This window comes from Dipodomys spectabilis, unplaced genomic scaffold, assembly GCF_019054845.1.
Source record: "Dipodomys spectabilis isolate Male_0828 unplaced genomic scaffold, ASM1905484v1 ptg000066l, whole genome shotgun sequence".
Taxonomy (NCBI): domain Eukaryota; kingdom Metazoa; phylum Chordata; class Mammalia; order Rodentia; family Heteromyidae; genus Dipodomys; species Dipodomys spectabilis.
The window spans coordinates 12,607,779-12,624,847 of NW_024870743.1; the positions used below are offsets into that span (position 1 = coordinate 12,607,779).

The 17,069-nt window shown below is 36.6% G+C and overlaps 1 protein-coding gene across 3 annotated transcripts in view; it reads right to left on the minus strand.

Moving 5' to 3' along the window:
* Ldah (lipid droplet associated hydrolase) overlaps window positions 1-17,069 on the minus strand; it is a 90,109-nt gene that overhangs the window by 18,884 nt on the left and 54,156 nt on the right. For all 3 annotated transcript variants that reach the window (XM_042680801.1, XM_042680800.1, XM_042680802.1), the window contains exon 5: window positions 14,038-14,272. In XM_042680801.1, the coding sequence (XP_042536735.1) occupies window positions 14,038-14,272 (235 nt within the window). The remainder of the gene's footprint in view (window positions 1-14,037; window positions 14,273-17,069) is intronic.

The window sequence follows — 17,069 nt, forward strand, 5'->3', positions numbered from 1 at the left end:
ACATCTTACCTACTACCTAGATAACTATGATAACCTAGATAACTGATGCTAATATCAGATGTCCTCCAAGGTCAGTCAGTCCTCTCTTATCACAGAAGATTGTACACGCAGTTTGAAACCTGGTGTGGTGTGGGAAGGCCTAACTTTGGTGCATGGCAGCCATAGGAGATGCTTTCTGGGCTGGCCACACCTATATATTTTGAAGTATACGGTTTTGTAGAATTAAATGTGCAGTTTCCATACCTTGTACTTGGCATTTTGTTAATAATAAAGTTTTATAGGAAATACTCCAGCCATTGTTACTGAAAAAATTTTGACTTTAAGCTGCTTATAAAAAATCCTTATGAAATTTAACATATACAGTAGATTTCTATGAAATAAAAATGTTTTCAGAGATGGAAATCTCAACTGAATTTTGATTTCAAATGGAAATCACAGTTCTACTTCTAAGTAAAATGGAGTAAGAGGGACAAGATTTGCCATCCTTCCTAAAAACAACTAAAAAAGTAAGACAAAATATATGAAAAAAAAGTTTTTGAGATTCTGGATAGTGGGCAAAGACAGTGATCTCTGAGAAAAGAGTAATCAATTATAGAGTAATAAAAGTGTAGAGCAAAGTATAGAGCAATGAAATGAAAAGAATCACAAAGCACATGGATGAACATTGTAAACACTATGTATAAAAAAAGCCAGCCATAAGAGAATGTACATTAGGTAATTTGAATAGGGCAAAATTCAAAACCAGGTAAAATTAAATAATGTAACTAGATGTCAAGGTGGTAGTTACATCTGGGAGTTCAGATCAGCACAGGCAGAGGGGAGGCCTTTGGGATCTGTGCATTGGTGACTTTTTGGTGGGGTGGTATTTATGGAATTCTGTTTTGTGACAATTCAGGTAAGTATACATTTGTGTTTTAAGCTTTTTTTGTCATTCTTAAATTAGAAAAAAAACTTAATTCAAATAATTTATAAGGAGTCTTATATTTCTGGAAACCAGTTCTTCATTGGGGAATGTATTAACTTTATTCTTATTGTTACTTATTTTGTCCTGCTAATTTCCCATCTACATATGTAATAATAATAATATAAAAACATATAAAAAGCACACAATACTAGTTCCTTTTTCAGTAATTGCTCTGAAGAAGCCATCTTTGTCATTCTTCAAAAATGCTCATAATGCAATTCAGTGCTCAGAAATAATAATACCAAATAGAAGTGTAATTTCCTAAGTGGAAAACACATTTCTCTTGGCAACAACGGTCAACAACATTCCTGGAAATACAGCAGAATTCAGAGCACTTCAAGGCCCATAGTGAAGGAAATGTTTAGTACCAGGAGTAATGGAAATAAAAACATGGAGAGGGAATGATTTATAAGAAAGCAAATTGCTTATTTTCCTTCACTAAAAATCTAAACACAGGTATAAAAAAGACTTGGAGGAGTCTAAAATTCACTTGCTACGATCATCATCTAACATCTATTCAACATATGGATGTTGTGATGGGACATCAAATTAGAGCAGGAGCTGAGAAGTTCAGGATAGCTGAAAAGTGAGGATTAAAATTTGAAGCTCAATAGGGCCTTCATCTCACATTTCAAATGTTTTCACTGCCATTTTCCCCAAATGGTACATAATCAATGCCAGAAGGCTGTCTTCTGTCCTTCCCATTGTCTATTTTGATGCTATTTTGTCAGCCTAGAAAAATCCCAAGTCCTTTTCAGATCCAAGCTCATGTATGTTCTTCTGTTACTTATCTAGGTAGAACTGATCTCTCCTAAGTATCATTCCCACACTGTGTCTGTTTTTATGATATTCCTTCCATGATAGAGTAAACACTTTTCACATTTGTCCCCTGTAATGTACTCCAGTAACTTAAAGGCATTTCATTCATTTTCTCCTGTGTTGGAGCTAGTTCTAGCTTCATTGCATATGTGTGTGAGGAAGGATTGTTAAAATAAATAGGAATGGCCTGAAAGTGGCAGTTGGTCAAGTGTTTTGAAGAGGTGTAGAGAGGAAAAGTTTGCTGCCTGATTTGAAGTGGTCCTTAGCTGACATCACAAGAACTAGAGGCTGAAGTATGCTCACACTTGATAAGCCAACCTAGAAGGTAGTAGTGTATAAGTGGTATAAATTACAGGAAAGAGGGCAACTTTAAAAGTTTTTCTTGAGATTAACCAGAAACTAGTTTACATGAACACAAAGCATACAGGGATAATGTAAGCAATAAGTAATAATAATTAATAAGGACTAATTATTATAATTACATGTGCTAGGTGCCGGTGGCTCATGCCTGTAATCCTAGCTACTTAGGGGGCTAAGGACTGAGATCTGAGGATTGCAGTTCAAAGCCAGCCCTGGCAGGAAAGTCTGTGAGACTCTTATCTGCAGTAAATCACCAGAAAACTGCAAGTGGCACTATGGCTCAAGTGGTAAAGTGCTACCCTTGAGTTGAAGAGCTGAGGGACAGTGCCCAGGCCCAGAGTTCAAACCCCATGACCAAAAAAAAATTATATACTGCAAGATTATATAAAGAGATGCATAAATAACATCATAAAGCAAAACATAGAGATGGAAAGTCAAACTAGTACAATTTCCAAGTAGAATGCCCTGGTATTTTATTTTGCCTTCATATTGGTAGAAAAGATCAATGGTGCTAAAGCAAAGGGAATTCCTATAGATGGTCACAGTTAATCAGGACAGGTGAATTGTGGAGATAGGAAATTTGCCATATATGGCTGTGTATATTGCAGTGTAAAATGTGATTGTTATGCTCTATTCTGGCAAAGATATTTCTAGGCACTTTGAACTTCTTTAAAAGGGTTGACAGATTCTATATGTACAAAATAATCCAAGTAAAACTTCATCTCTTTTAAAACTTCATCTCATTTCGAGATTTGGTAGATATGAAATGGGTTTGGTATACTCATCTCCATGATGGAAGAGTGGCTGGGGAAAGACTAAAAGAAGTGACAGAGTAAAGATTTATTTGGATGTGGCTCAGTGGTAGAATGCTTGTCTAGCATATGCAAGGCTCTAGGTTTGATTTCTAGCACCACAAGAAAATTTTTATTTTAAGTGAGCTTTAAAGTTAATAAAGTACACTAGTCACTATGTGAATTGAGATGGACTCTAGTATGAATAGGGATATCTAGACATGCTTTCAAATCAAGCAGCAATTAGGAAATAAACTACAGACCCTAATCTGATGTTATCACACCAGAGCCTATGAAGTCCAATGACATTCTGGGGAAAGGAGGCTATGGTATTTTAATTACAGTGGATTTCAGTCAGAGATTGGGGTGACATGCCTGAATGAGGTGTTGGGAGGTGATTTACTTATAAAAAGATGAGTCTCAGGACTGTCTTGAATTGGAGCTGTAGTAGTGTACAATGTATACTTAGTAGTATACAATATACTTCTCCAAAAGCCAGTAACAAACCCCCTCAGTTCCCGTGACTGCTTCTACTTAGACATGAAAGACAAAACAATGACTTACTGGCTTCTAGTTTATAGGAAGAATATTCTGGGAAAGAATCTCTCCCTCCTTCTTTCCTCTCTTCCCTAGGCTGACCTCAAGCTCAACATCTTCCTTAGCCTCTGGAGAGATGGGATTACAATCATGTGAGTCTTTTCTTTATTAATAAGTCAAAGGTAATCAGGGACAAGCCTTTTTTTCTCTCTTGTTCCCTTCCTTTCTTTCAGTGTTATACGGGAGGCACAAGGTTGCAAGAGCAATCATGTGACCATGAGATACTGAGCAGGAAGAAGCCTAGATACTAAAGGATAACAGCATGGAAATATAGAAAACCCGCATCTCTGAAGGCCCAGTGGGACATTTGTTTACTTCAGTCTTGACTGCATACAGCTATATGCTTTGGCCACTGTGATTTAGTTTTCTGTTAACTACAGTCAAACTCAATCCCAGCAGATGAAAAGTGAAAATATGTCCTTTGCATTTTCTGGGTGCTTGTGGAGATGTTCTGCTTACCTTCCACAAGATTGATACTGAATATGGGAGGAGGGTGGCATCATGGCATATCTATACACATCCACAGCTTCCCTGGGAGAAGGTAGAAGTAGTAGCTGACTATAAAAGAGATTTTCCAAGTACCCTTCTCAAACATCTGCCCATCTCCGAGATGGCAAGATTAGCTAGGCATGCTTGAGTCAGGCAAAGGTGCACCGTGGCAGGATTAGGGACATATTGTAAGACTGGAAGACCCTGGAGACATGAGCAGCAGCTAAGTAAGCAGAGATTAAAAATGATAGAGAAACTTGGTCAGAGCAAGGTGAGAAGTCAGAAAGGCATCAGACAGGAGGAGTCTGTCCGAAGATTAAGCCAAACTAGAAGTGTAGGTAAAGCTGCTGAACAAGGGAAAACTGTTTAGTAATTCCTTATGATCTTTTTCAGCTTGTTTTCCATCTTTTCCAGTGGTGCCAGATGTGGCTTTTAACAAAGTAGAAACTAGACACAGAAAAGAAGTTCTTTCATTCTAAAAGTTCTTTATGATTTGGAAAAATGTTTCTTATTTATGTATTTTATTATGCTTCTCTACAGCTGGGCTTCTGGTTATTAGGGTCCTCCTTTCAGTCTGTAGACAGATACTTTACCCAAATGACAGTGTGTTCACCACAGTGAAGAGAACACAACTAAAGGGATTTCAAAAACTCTTTAAGCTGGAAGATAATGTAAAAACATAAGCAAATATCAACATACATGGTGTCTATATATGAAGCTTGTATAAGGAAACTTGCTAAACACTATTAAACAATGGAAGGGGGATGGGGAAAGAACAACAGATGAGCTTAATCTGACTAAATCATAATATGTGTATGTGTGAATATATGTGCATATATTATCATGATGAAACCCCTTTGTACAATTAAACACTCTAAAAATGAAATGAAAAAAGAAAATGAAAACAGGCTACATTGGGGGACAGATACAAGAGGGAGTAGAGTGGGCCACAAAAGAAGTTAAAGGAAAGTGATCGAAATACTTTGTATGCATGGAAAATAGAAACAGAATATATAGAACAATGAAAATAGAACAATAAAACCTGTTCAAATTGTGTTAAGAAGGGAGGAGGGCAGATAAGGGAGAGCTAGAAGAGGGAAGTTCAACTGAGTTACATTGTAGGTATGGAAATGCTACAGTGAAACCTTCACTTGTACAACTAAGATGCTAATATAAATCTTAATAAAAAATAAAAACAATCAAAATTTCATTTAGAAAAATAGTAAGATATTAGCATGTCTTAGTTTTAGACAAGTGATGCTATCTCAGCTTCATATGTAGTCACCTTTGGTTTTAAATCTAATACTGACAAACAATTTTTTCCTCATTCCTGGATTTTAGGCTGTTTCTATATATCATTAAACATTGTAGTTGGGTTTCATAAACAGATTTCACAAGCTTCTCATTTAAATGAGTGAATAGTTAACATGGGATTCTGAGTTCTTGTTAAAAAAATTATTCTGGAACTGGATTAAAATATTCCAAGAACTCAAGGATTTGTGATTCTTTTAGTGAAGCTTATGTTAGCTTGCTAAACAGTTCAGTCATTTTAAATATAAAATTGTAAATGTTTAAAAATGTTATATTTCCACATTAAGTATAAGAATGATTAAAGTTTCATTTACAAGAAGGTATTCAACGAGGTAACATAACCCTATATCTCTGTGCTATGTTTTTCTAGTTAGGTAACTGAAAGGAACTAAAACACCAATTTAGCTGAATGAAAAGACCTTCGAATATTTTAAAAAGTTAATTATTTGACCTGTGATACTGCTGAGCTAAAATATATTTTCTTTTACTTTGATCAGAAAATCCAATTTAGCTGTCTTGGAAAGTCTATTTCTCATGAAGTGGAATAACATCTATTTTAATGAAAATATGTAGTAGCAAACATTCCAGGATTGAGATTACAGAGGAGAAAATCCATGTTCTTTAAAATAACTTTTAAAACAATCTAGTTACAGAATTTATCCTGATAATTCTCTGGTAACTAACTTAGAGCTACTCTTCTCTTAATGCTGGCTAGAAAATGATGTTTTACTTACTCATATTGGAGAAGATTATCTAGCTCCAGCCTACAAGAAAGGATGGGGCATCTTTGCCAAAGAACAGCAGCACTAGAAATATTTGAATAGTTTGGTTCTTGAAGTTTTCAGACTTTATACCAACAACAACAACAAAAAATGAGTGCATAAAGAATACAGAAAAAGTTTCTATCTAGATCAGGCAGGACTTATTATCCACGATTTGGACTTGCAAATTTCCTCCATTTGTTTCCGCAAGATCTGTACTGAAGCACAGACATTACATAATGTGCAAACACTGCAAGGCCTCCTACGAGTCAAGCTGGCAAGCTAAAGGTCACCGTCTGGATGTCAGGCCATAGAGGAACAGGTCTGTGGGAGGAATGTACTGCTGTACCCAACAGGACCACTGGGAATAATCTCTGACTTGGTCTTCTTTTTTCCTGACAACTCTTCTCCTCATGTCACCTGAAAACTATGCCACCAGCTTATGTGGCTTGTAAATCCTGGCTGCCTTCACCATTCACAGCAGCAAAAGCTCTGGTAGAGCCCACTAATCACTACAAGGGTGAAGGTCTTTCATTACAAGCAATGTTCTCTCTCAGCCAGACCTTCATCCACTTGAAGTAAGCAAGGTACTAGGAATCACTTAGGAATGCCTGGGATATGGTTGGTAGCTGTAATGATTGCAAGAGAAGACAGGGTGTGACTGAGGATTCCGGTGAGACAAACTAGGGACTAGGATGGTTGAGATGCTTGCTTAATGATCAGCCAATAGTTATGCCTAGGAGAAAAAGAACACCTAATTCAGGCAGTCAGAATATAGTGGTCATCTATCCCATTGAAGAAAATAAAAGTCCTTAGCTGGAAAATGCTTTTCATTTTTATTCAACTTTTAAGACAATTGTAGATGCACTTGTAAAGTACAAGAAATTCAGAGACATGGGTGTGCCACCTTTACTCAGTTTCTCCAAATGTAACATCTTATAAAACTGTAGAAAACATACACTGTGGAATAAATAATACATTAATACAATGAGGTTACAAAGTAATTCAGTTGTCTCTCTTTCAGTCTGAGACTAAGGCTCACTATGTAGCCCAGGCTGGCTTTAAATTCTTAACTTTCCTGCCTCAGATTCCTGACTGCTGGGATTATAGGCATGTACCACTATGTACTGCCTAAAGATCTCTCTTATTGCTCTTTTATAAATGCACTCACTTCTGTCTTTGCCTTTTTTCATTCTTATGCCTTGACAACCACTACTTTGTTCCCTATTTACAGTTTTATCATTTTATGAATTCTGTGTACATGACATTCTATATCTATGTTGCTTTTTATTTTTTTCCTCACAGAGCATAATTCTCTAGAGACCCATCCATGTTTTGTGTGGATTACTAGTATATTCCTTTCTATTTCTGAATAGTGTTCTTGGTATGATTCTACCATAGTTTAACCATTAATCCACTGAAAGATATCTGGGTTATTTCCACTTTGGTGCTATTATGATTAAAGCTACTATGGAATTCAAGTAGGTTTTTGTGTTAATGTAAGCCTTCTTTGAACAGGGATGAAAACAAGGGATGCTTTGGTATTATCAGACCTGTGATCTCATTTAAACTTTTTTTTTTTTTGCCGGTTGTGGGGCCTGAACTCTGGGCCTGGGTGCTGTTCCTCAGCTCTTAAGCTCAAGGCTAGCATTCTACCACTTGAGCTACAGCACCACTTCAGGTTTTTCTGTTTATGTGGTGCTGAGGAATTGAACCCAGGGCCTCATACATGCAAGGCAAGCACTCTACCACTGAGCAACCTTCCTAGCCCCTCATTTAAACTTTTTGTTTTAGCTGTTCGTTTTCTGACACTGCTTTAGCAGGGAAAGCAGGGAGAGGTGAATGGCTATTATCTTACTGGTAAATCACGACTCTAGGTAGAAGAGTGTGCTTCATTACTACTAGGCATGGTGAAGTCTGATTATATCATTGGACCTCTGAGGTATGAGGCTTCAGTTTTACCATGGCCTTTGTCTGAAAAAGGGCAGTAATGGCCTTAAGTTTGCTTTTAGAAAATGTGGTAAATAGATCACAATACAGAAAACCTCCTCTTGGCAAAAGTATTATTCTAAGAAATAGTAGATGCAGGAGAAGTCCCAAAGACAGAGCTAGAGAGTTGGCTTTTTTTTTTTTTTTTGGTCGGTTGTGGGGCTTGAACTCTGGGCCTGGGAGCTGTCCTTCAGCTCTTCAGCTCAAGGCTAGCACTCTTACCACTTGAGCTACTACAGTGCCACTTTCTTTTTTTTTTTTTTTTTAAAGGGAAAGACTCATCTATAAGAAATTTCCATTTGATACCAAGTCTCCTGTTTGTGCCAGGAAGATGACTCTGGATCAGTAGAGGCTCTGTTAGTAGACAGGTAACAACTTATACCTATACAACAAACCTTTCCTTTGCTTAATTTCTTTTTCTGGGCACCTGCCCATTCCTGAATTCCCTACATCCTTTGGTTTGTTTCATGTGAAAGTTGTATTTCTGCCTGAATTCAAGGCCATCTCTTTGAAATGTACTCATTTCTCTGTGAATCTTTGTGTATATAAGATGTTCATGTTCGTAAGTTTATACCTTTCTCTTATTAATCTGTCTTTTGTTGCAAGAGTCTGTTACAACTAAGAACTATAAGGGTAGAGATTTGTTTTTTTCCCCCTCCCCTTTCCTGAACCTTTGGCTGAAGACAGATAATGATTTCTTTGTCTCTGGCATTTCTGGGTTGCTGGCTTCGTGTCTAGGATATATGCAATAAAAAAGGAAAAACGAGAGCTCTTATGACTCTGTTGAGCCTTAGGTCTCAAGGTCCTAACATAGCCTACCTTTTTCCCCCTCCACCTTACAAAATCTTCTTATGCTTGTTTAATATAGAATATTGAGAGTCTTTACTACTTAGCAGGAGAAATGGGAAATTTGTATTTATTCCCTCTTCCCTATAGCGTAATTTCTAGGAAAAACAAAAGCCTTTAATAGAGAGTACTTTTAAAAATCCTCTGGAAAGATACAAGGAAAATGTCAAAGAGGGAAGCTGTGAGGAAAATTAAAATGGCCTTACTGAAATATAAGTGGAAAGTTTCACATACAATTATCACAGGTACGTAGAAATTGCTTTTGTTAAAAATAATGAACTCCTCACTTAGGCCTATCAGTTAACTAAAAGCAGGATAAAAACCTCAAATTGCTGCTTTCCTTCCTCATTTGTCTCTGATTGAGTCTTTCTCTCCTGTAGCCATCTTGTATTCTGGGACTAACATCTTTATGACAAGGGAACAAAAGTCACCCCAAGGAACAGCAGAGGGCCACAGGACAGACACACCCTTCTCCTGGCCAGCAGTAGTAATAATCTTGTTTCCCTCAAGTGATGACAATGGTAACAATGTCTCCAGAAACCCTTACAGAGCTGAGAAATCAATTAGACTACATCTGAACTACTACTGCTTAATCATATCTACCTTTTGGCCCTTGCCCCCTGTCCTGATTCTTCTTCTATTTAGCCTGAATCTCATGTTTGTATCTTTACCAATACACAATCTCTCTCCTTCCCCTCCCCCTTCCTTTCTCCATCTCTCTCCCTCCCTCTCTTAGTCCTTTTGGAATCCGAGCTCAGTGCTTATACTTGGCTGGGCTGTACTCTATCCTTGACCCAAGATTCCAGGCCTTTTAAAAATGGTTATTTTTGAGAAAGGGTCTTGAGAAGTTTTCTGACTGGGCTTAAAGCATTATACGTAGTAATTCTGCTCTCTACCTCCTGAGGCAATTTCTATGTCTGTCTGAGCCTTGCTTCACTTTCTTTCTATTTCATCCTTTTCTACCACAATGCTAAGTCTATATTCAAAAACAGGAGTTGAGGAGAGAATGGAGAGGAAAAACAAATCGTGACTAGAAAATGTAATATTGAGTCTTGTATTTACAATAACCACATTTGGAAAAAATGTCTATTATATTTACCTCTACAACTGGAGAGGCACAGAAGTGACTTAATTTTAGATTCACTATACATATGATCTTGTGGCATTCTTAAGATGGATGATGATGCTGAACTTTGGGAGTCCTGGCTTTACCAGTAACTAGGATAAGAAGACAACAGGAGCAGCAATAGTGAAAGGTGACAGTTTACTTGAATTAGAACACTATTCACTAATTGTGTGACTGGGCTAACAACACCTTAGTTTCTCCATCTGTAAAATGGGAACTGTAGCAATCCTAAATCTTAGTTCCTCTGGAGATCATAAGTAAAAGCTTGAAACAGTGCGGTTAGCTATGCTTACAATGACTGTTGGGGTATTGGAGGCCTGTTACAAATAAAATACTAGATAGATAGAGCATATATTACTGCATCTAATTCTAGAATAATATTTTGAAGTATGGGGCATTATTATCCTCACTTTTATAGATTAAGAAACTTGGATTATTTTATTATGAAAATCATTTATGGATATAGGATGTTATCTAAAAATTTAGATTACATTCTTGAAGTAACTTTTGAGATAAAAAAAATAAAGTTCCAATTTTCCAAAATAGACCACATTTTAGGTCACAAAGCAAACTTGTCCAAATTCAGAAACATTGAAGTTTATACCTTGCATTCTCTCAGACTACAAGGGAATAAAATTAGAACTCAACACCAAAAGCCACCAAAGAAAGTCCTATAACACATGGAGGCTGAACAACATACTGTTGGATCACCAGTGGGTCATGGAAGAGATTAGAAATGAAATTCAAATGTTCATTATATTCAACAAAAATGAACACACAAATTACCATCTCCTCTGGGACACAGCAAAGGCAGTACTCAGAGGCAAGTTTATAGCTCTGAGTTCCTACATCAACAAATTGGAGAGATATAAAACCCAAAATTTAATGAGACAGCTGAACCTCCTTGAAAAAGAGCAGCAAGATAAACCCCAATCCAGTAGACAGAAAGAAATAATTAACATTAAATCAGAATTAAATGAATTAGAATCCCAAAAAACCATAGAAACAACAAAACAGAGTTGGTTTTTCGAAAATATTAACAAAATTGACAGACCCTTAGCAAATCTTATCAGAAAAAGAAGAGAACACACCCAAATAAATAAACTCAGAGATGAGAATGGAAATATTACCATAGAAAAAAACCAAGATTCAGAACATTATAAGGGAATACTTCTCAAACCTTTATGTGAATAAGTTTGAGAACTTGGCAGAAATGGATCTTTTCCTAGCAAATATCAACATGCCAAAACTAAACCAAGATGAGTTAAACCATCTTAACAGGCCCGTATCAAGCACTGAAATAGAAACAGCAATAAGAGACCTCCCATATAATAAAAGCCCAGGATCAGATGGATTTACAGCACTATTCTACAAGGCCTTCAAAGCAGAGCTCACACCAATACTCCTCCAACTCTTCAATGAAACTGAGAGAGAAAGTTCACTACCGAACTCACTCTATAAAGCCATCATAACCCTCATCCCAAAACCAGGCAGGGACTCATCAAAGAAAGAGAACTATAGATCTATTTCTTTGATGAACATTGATGCAAAACTTCTCAACAAAATTTTGGCCAATCGACTTCAACAATTCATCCAAAAAATCATACACCACGATCAAACAGGATTCATTTCAGGGATGCAAAGCTGGTTCAATATTCCCAAATCAATTAATATAATTCATCACATCAACAAGAGCAAGGATAAGAACCACATGGTTATCTCAATAGATGTAGAAAAGGCATTTGACAAGATCCAACACCCCTTAATGAGGAAGGTTCTGGAAAAACTAGGAATCCAGGGAACATTCCTCAATATAATAAAGGCTTTATATGACAAACCTACAGCCAGCATTATACTTAATGGTGAAAAACTAAAGCCATTTCTTCTTAACTCAGGAACGAGACAAGGATGTCCGCTCTCTCCACTTCTCTTCAATCTAGTATTAGAATGCCTAGCTACAACAATAAGACAAGATGCAAACATAAAAGGGATCCAAATAGGGAAAGATGAAGTAAAACTCTCCCTCTTTGCAGATGATATAATTTTGTATTTAAAGAATTCCACGGTCTCCACTCCCAAAATACTTAAGATGATTCAAAACTTTGGCAAAGGAGCAGGGTATAAAATTAACCCTCAAAAATCAATGGCTTTTCTGTAAGCAACAATGAGAAAAGCGTGGCTGAAATCAGGAAGGCAACTCCATTCGTAATAGCTCCACAAAAAATAAAATACCTAGGACTTAACTTAACCAAAGAAGTAAAGGACCTCTATGATGAAAACTTTAAAAACTTGAAAAAGGAAATCAAAATAGAACTTAGTGGCAAAAACTCCCATGTTCCTGGATTGGAAAGATTAACCGTGAAAATGGCAATACTTCCCAAGGCTATCTACAAATTCAATGCAATACCTATCAATATTCCAACCTCATTCTTCAAGAAAATAGAAGAGGCAATCCAAAAATTCATATGGAACAATAAAAGACCCCGAATAGCAAAAACGATCCTTACCAGAAAGAACAGTGCTGGAGGAATATCAATACCAAATTTCAAACTCTATTACAAAGCCATTGTAATCAAAACAGCTTGGTACTAGCACAAGAACAGACCTCAGGATCAATAGAATAGAATTGAAAGCCCAGAAATGAACCTACAGACATATAGCCATCTAATCTTCAATAAGGGAGCTAAAAAAATAGAATGGAAGAAAGACAGCCTCTTCAGTAAATGGTGCTGGCAAAATTGGTTAATGACTTGTAGAAAACTAAAGCTAGATCCTTATGTATAACCCTACACCAAAATCAACTCCAAATGGATCAAAGACTTCAGAGTCAAAGCAAACACTCTGAAAACATTACAGGATGGAATAGGAAAAACCCTAGGTCTCCTTGAGGCACAGGCTGAAATTTTCTTAATAGAGACCCAGAAACACAACAAATCAAAGAAAGGTTGGACAAATGGGATTGCATGAAATTGCAGAGCTTCTGCATGGCAAAGGACATAGCTAGCAAGATCAATGTTTTTTATTTCCTGCGATTGTTTCTAATATATTTATAAGATGATTTCTTTGTTGCTTTGTATGTCCCTTCCCCACGGTATAACCTTTGCTTTCATTGTACTTGATGCTGGTATAATTTGTGGAGGGGAAGGGCAAAAACAAACCATTTAAATAGGGATACAGGTGGACCCATTGCAACAATGAGATGTATAAGTCCTTACGTGGAAAAAATGAACTTTACAACTTTGGCCTGGGGGTGGCGGGGGGGGGGGGGGGTAGGATGGGAAGGGATGGGAAGGAGAAACAAAGGAAGAGGCAACAATGCTTGATAAGAAATGTACTCATTACCTTGCCCATGTAATTGTAACCCCTCTGTATGGTATTTTCACAATAAAAAATTAAAAAAAAATAAAGTTCCAAAAATACTTCCTTGCACATTCAGAAAATATATTCAGCAAAAGCACCCAATATTAAATATATTACAATGGTGATTATTTATTCATTTTTTAAAATGCAGACTCCTCCAAAAATTATGTAAAGGAGAAATAATGGGCCTGATTTTCTCAGGCTGTTTTTGCAAAATTGTAAACTAATAGGGCACACCCTGGATTTCTGTATGGGTTTCAGACCTGCTGTACACTATCCACTGAATGCTTCTCTCCATGTTTGCAGTGGAGTGGAAAATAAGAAGCGTAAGATTAAAAGAAAGCTAGCTATCATTCAATTTTGAATTTTCTTTATTTCTAGTCTTAAACTTTTGGAGGAAAAAAAATTCAGCAATGGCTTGCTGGGATTTTATCAACTGTCTGAGCTTATTTTGCTACTATTTCCTTATATAACTTGATGGGTGGGGTTGAGATAGATGGAGGGTGGGAGAATGATGAAAGGGATGAAACTGATCAAGATGCATTGCACACATAAAATAATATGTTAAACTGAAACGTTTCTGCCTAATTATTCAAAGATTTTTTTAAATCATCTTTTGCTTACCGAAGCAGAACGGCTGTAATATTTCTTGTGGCAAGCATTCACGCTTCATGTTCATGAGATGAAGGCTCATTTTGATCACCAAGGACTTGATTATCTCAGGACACAGTTTAAGTACAAAGTAGCCAGGAACGTAGAATACATAGCGAAGCCAGCACAATATTGGAGTGGCAATCCTGCCATTGGGTGACTCAGATAATCGTTCAATTGTTGGGAACAGCAGAAAGGTGTGAAAGACCTACAATAAAGAAACACACTTTGATGAGATGTTTTCTTAGGGGATATGCCACTGCTTTATTGTTTTCCTATATTCTACTGACAACTGGGTTTTAAACTATGACTACAGAATAAGGAGAACCACCATTAACTACCCTCTCATGCCATAGAGCATGAGGATGATATTTGCTATATTGGAGCTAATTTTTAGGAAGAAGAACTCTTAGATTATGACAAAAAAACCTCATGATTCTTTGAAGGATTGCTAAAAACACAATGTACTACTTTACTAGTTATACCAGTTCAACTACTGATGATACCAGGAGCAAACAGAGCCATATGAAACACTCCATCACCAACCCAGCATTGCTTTTGCCAGTGGTACTTAGTTCACTTCTGAAAAGCTGTTCTACTCCTTAATTCTACCAGCAAGAGTCATCTTTTAACATCTTGCAACAATGGTTTGATCTTAATAAAGTGCTACCTAGATATAAGGAAATGGAGTATTTCTACCTACATAGGAAAATGTTTAAAGAGAAAATATTTGTTCAACACAATCTGTTAAGACAGTACAATATATATTTTAACAAACTGACAGAAGAAAAAGCATCAGCAAAACTATTTAAAGTCTAACATTACTTACCATATTATTATTCTGAAGTTAATATATACAAACAAGTTCTATGGGGATGAGAAAAGTCAAAATAGTTAAACATAACTGCTATTAATAATCTAAGTGGAATAGATGAATAACACGAAAAGATTGCAGAACAGGAAATGAGACTGAATATAATGTTTTTATCTTTTATAAAAGACACATTTCAAAATATTAAGTATAGCACACATAAAGTAAAGTACATAAAGTATAAGTATGATGTAACACTAACTATAAAATGAGGTTAGATGAGAGAGGAGTGAAATAGAAGTTCTGCTTGTATATCTGTTCATTACAATTCCTTTCTCTGCTCATAGGTGAAGTAACCATTCCTTCCTATCAATATTTGTCATCTCAATGATATACCGACTTCCGTATTTTGTTTCACACCAAAACTTATTTTCTTCCTTCTTTGTGTGTGTGTGTGCTAGTCCTGGGGCTTGAACTCAGGGCTTAGGCACTATTCCTGAACGTTTAGGCTCAAGGCTAGCACTCTATTATGGTAGCACTCTAGGACCGCTCCACTTCTGGATTTTTGGTGGTTAACTGGGGATAAGATTCTTATAGACCCCCACGACCGACAAAAAAAAAAAAAAAGATTCTCATAGACTTTTCTGTACTTGTGGGCTTTGAACTGTGATGCTCAGATCTTAGCCTCCAGAATAGCTAGGATTACAGTTGTGAGTCACCAGTGCCCAGCTAATTCTTGTTGATGAATCTCATGAAAATATAATCACACCACATGCTTTTGTGGTTTTACTTCTTTCACTAAACTTTGTAAGATTTATCTATGTTGCATACCTGTTTATCTTTGCTACAGCTTATAGCATAGTTGTTTTTACTGATAGATTTTTTTTTTACTGATAGAAGTTGTTTTACTGATAGATACTTGATTTGTTTCCAAATTTTATGCAGACCTGAATTTCTGACCTATATTATTTTCCCTCTAAAGAACTTTAGTCATTTCTTGGAGGGCAGATACTGACAACAAATTACTTCAATATTTATTTGTTTTAGAAAGTCTTTGTTTTTCCTTCACTTTTGAAGGATAATTTCACAGGGCACAGAATTCTAGTTTTTTCTTTCTTTTTGCCACATTAAATGTTTCACTCTAATCTGTTTGCATGGTTTCTGAGAACTGTTCTTTCGTTCTTTCTCTTTAAGGAACTTGTTTTTCTCCTGTCTTATTTCATCAGAATGTTCAGTTTTGATTTCTTGTAGTTAAAAAAATGATGTCATTCTTATTTGTGCTTATATGTATATATGGTCAATGAGCACATCAATTTGCATGAGAAAGAGAGGAATGTTTTTTTTTTTTAATCGTGAAAATGCCATACAGAGAGGTTACAATTACATGGGCAAGGTAATGAGTACATTTCTTATCAAGCATTGTTGCCTCCTCCTTTGTTTCACCTTCCCATCCCTTCCAGATAGGAAGATACCCCCCCCCCCCCCCGCCCCGGCCCCCTCCCCTTCCCCCATCCTCCCACCCCTGGCCAAAGTTGTAAAGCTCGTTTTTCCGACCTAATGTCTTGTACATCTCATTGTTGCAATGGGTTCACCTGTATCCCTATTTAAACAATTTGTTTTTCCCCTTCCCCTCCACAAATTATACCAACATCAAATACAGTGAAAACAGGGGTTATACCATGGGGGAGGGACATACAAAGCAACAAAAAAATCTTAATATGTTAGAAACAATCACAAGAGAGAAAAAAAACATTTGAGTCCTTATCTTGGAGTTCATTTTGCCTAACATCAACTTATCTGACCTTTTCTGCTTGACTCAGACATATACTAGTAATTGCAAATAAGGGAAACCATGGGACCTATGTTTCTTTGGGCTTGGCTTACTTCACTTAATATAATTTTTTCCAAGTCTTTCCATTTCCTAACAAATGGGGCAATGTCATTCTTTCTGATGAGGGCATAGAATTCCATTGTATATATATACCACATTTTCTTGATCCATTCATCTACTGAGGGGCATCTGGGTTGGTTCCATGTCTTAGCTATGGTAAATAATGCTGCAATAAACATAGTTGTGCTGGTAGCTTTAGTATGGTCTTGTTTGTGATCATTTGGATAAATGCCCAAAAGTGGGATTGCTGGGTCATAGGGGAGCTCTATGTGGAGTCTTTTGAGGAACCTCCATACTACTTTC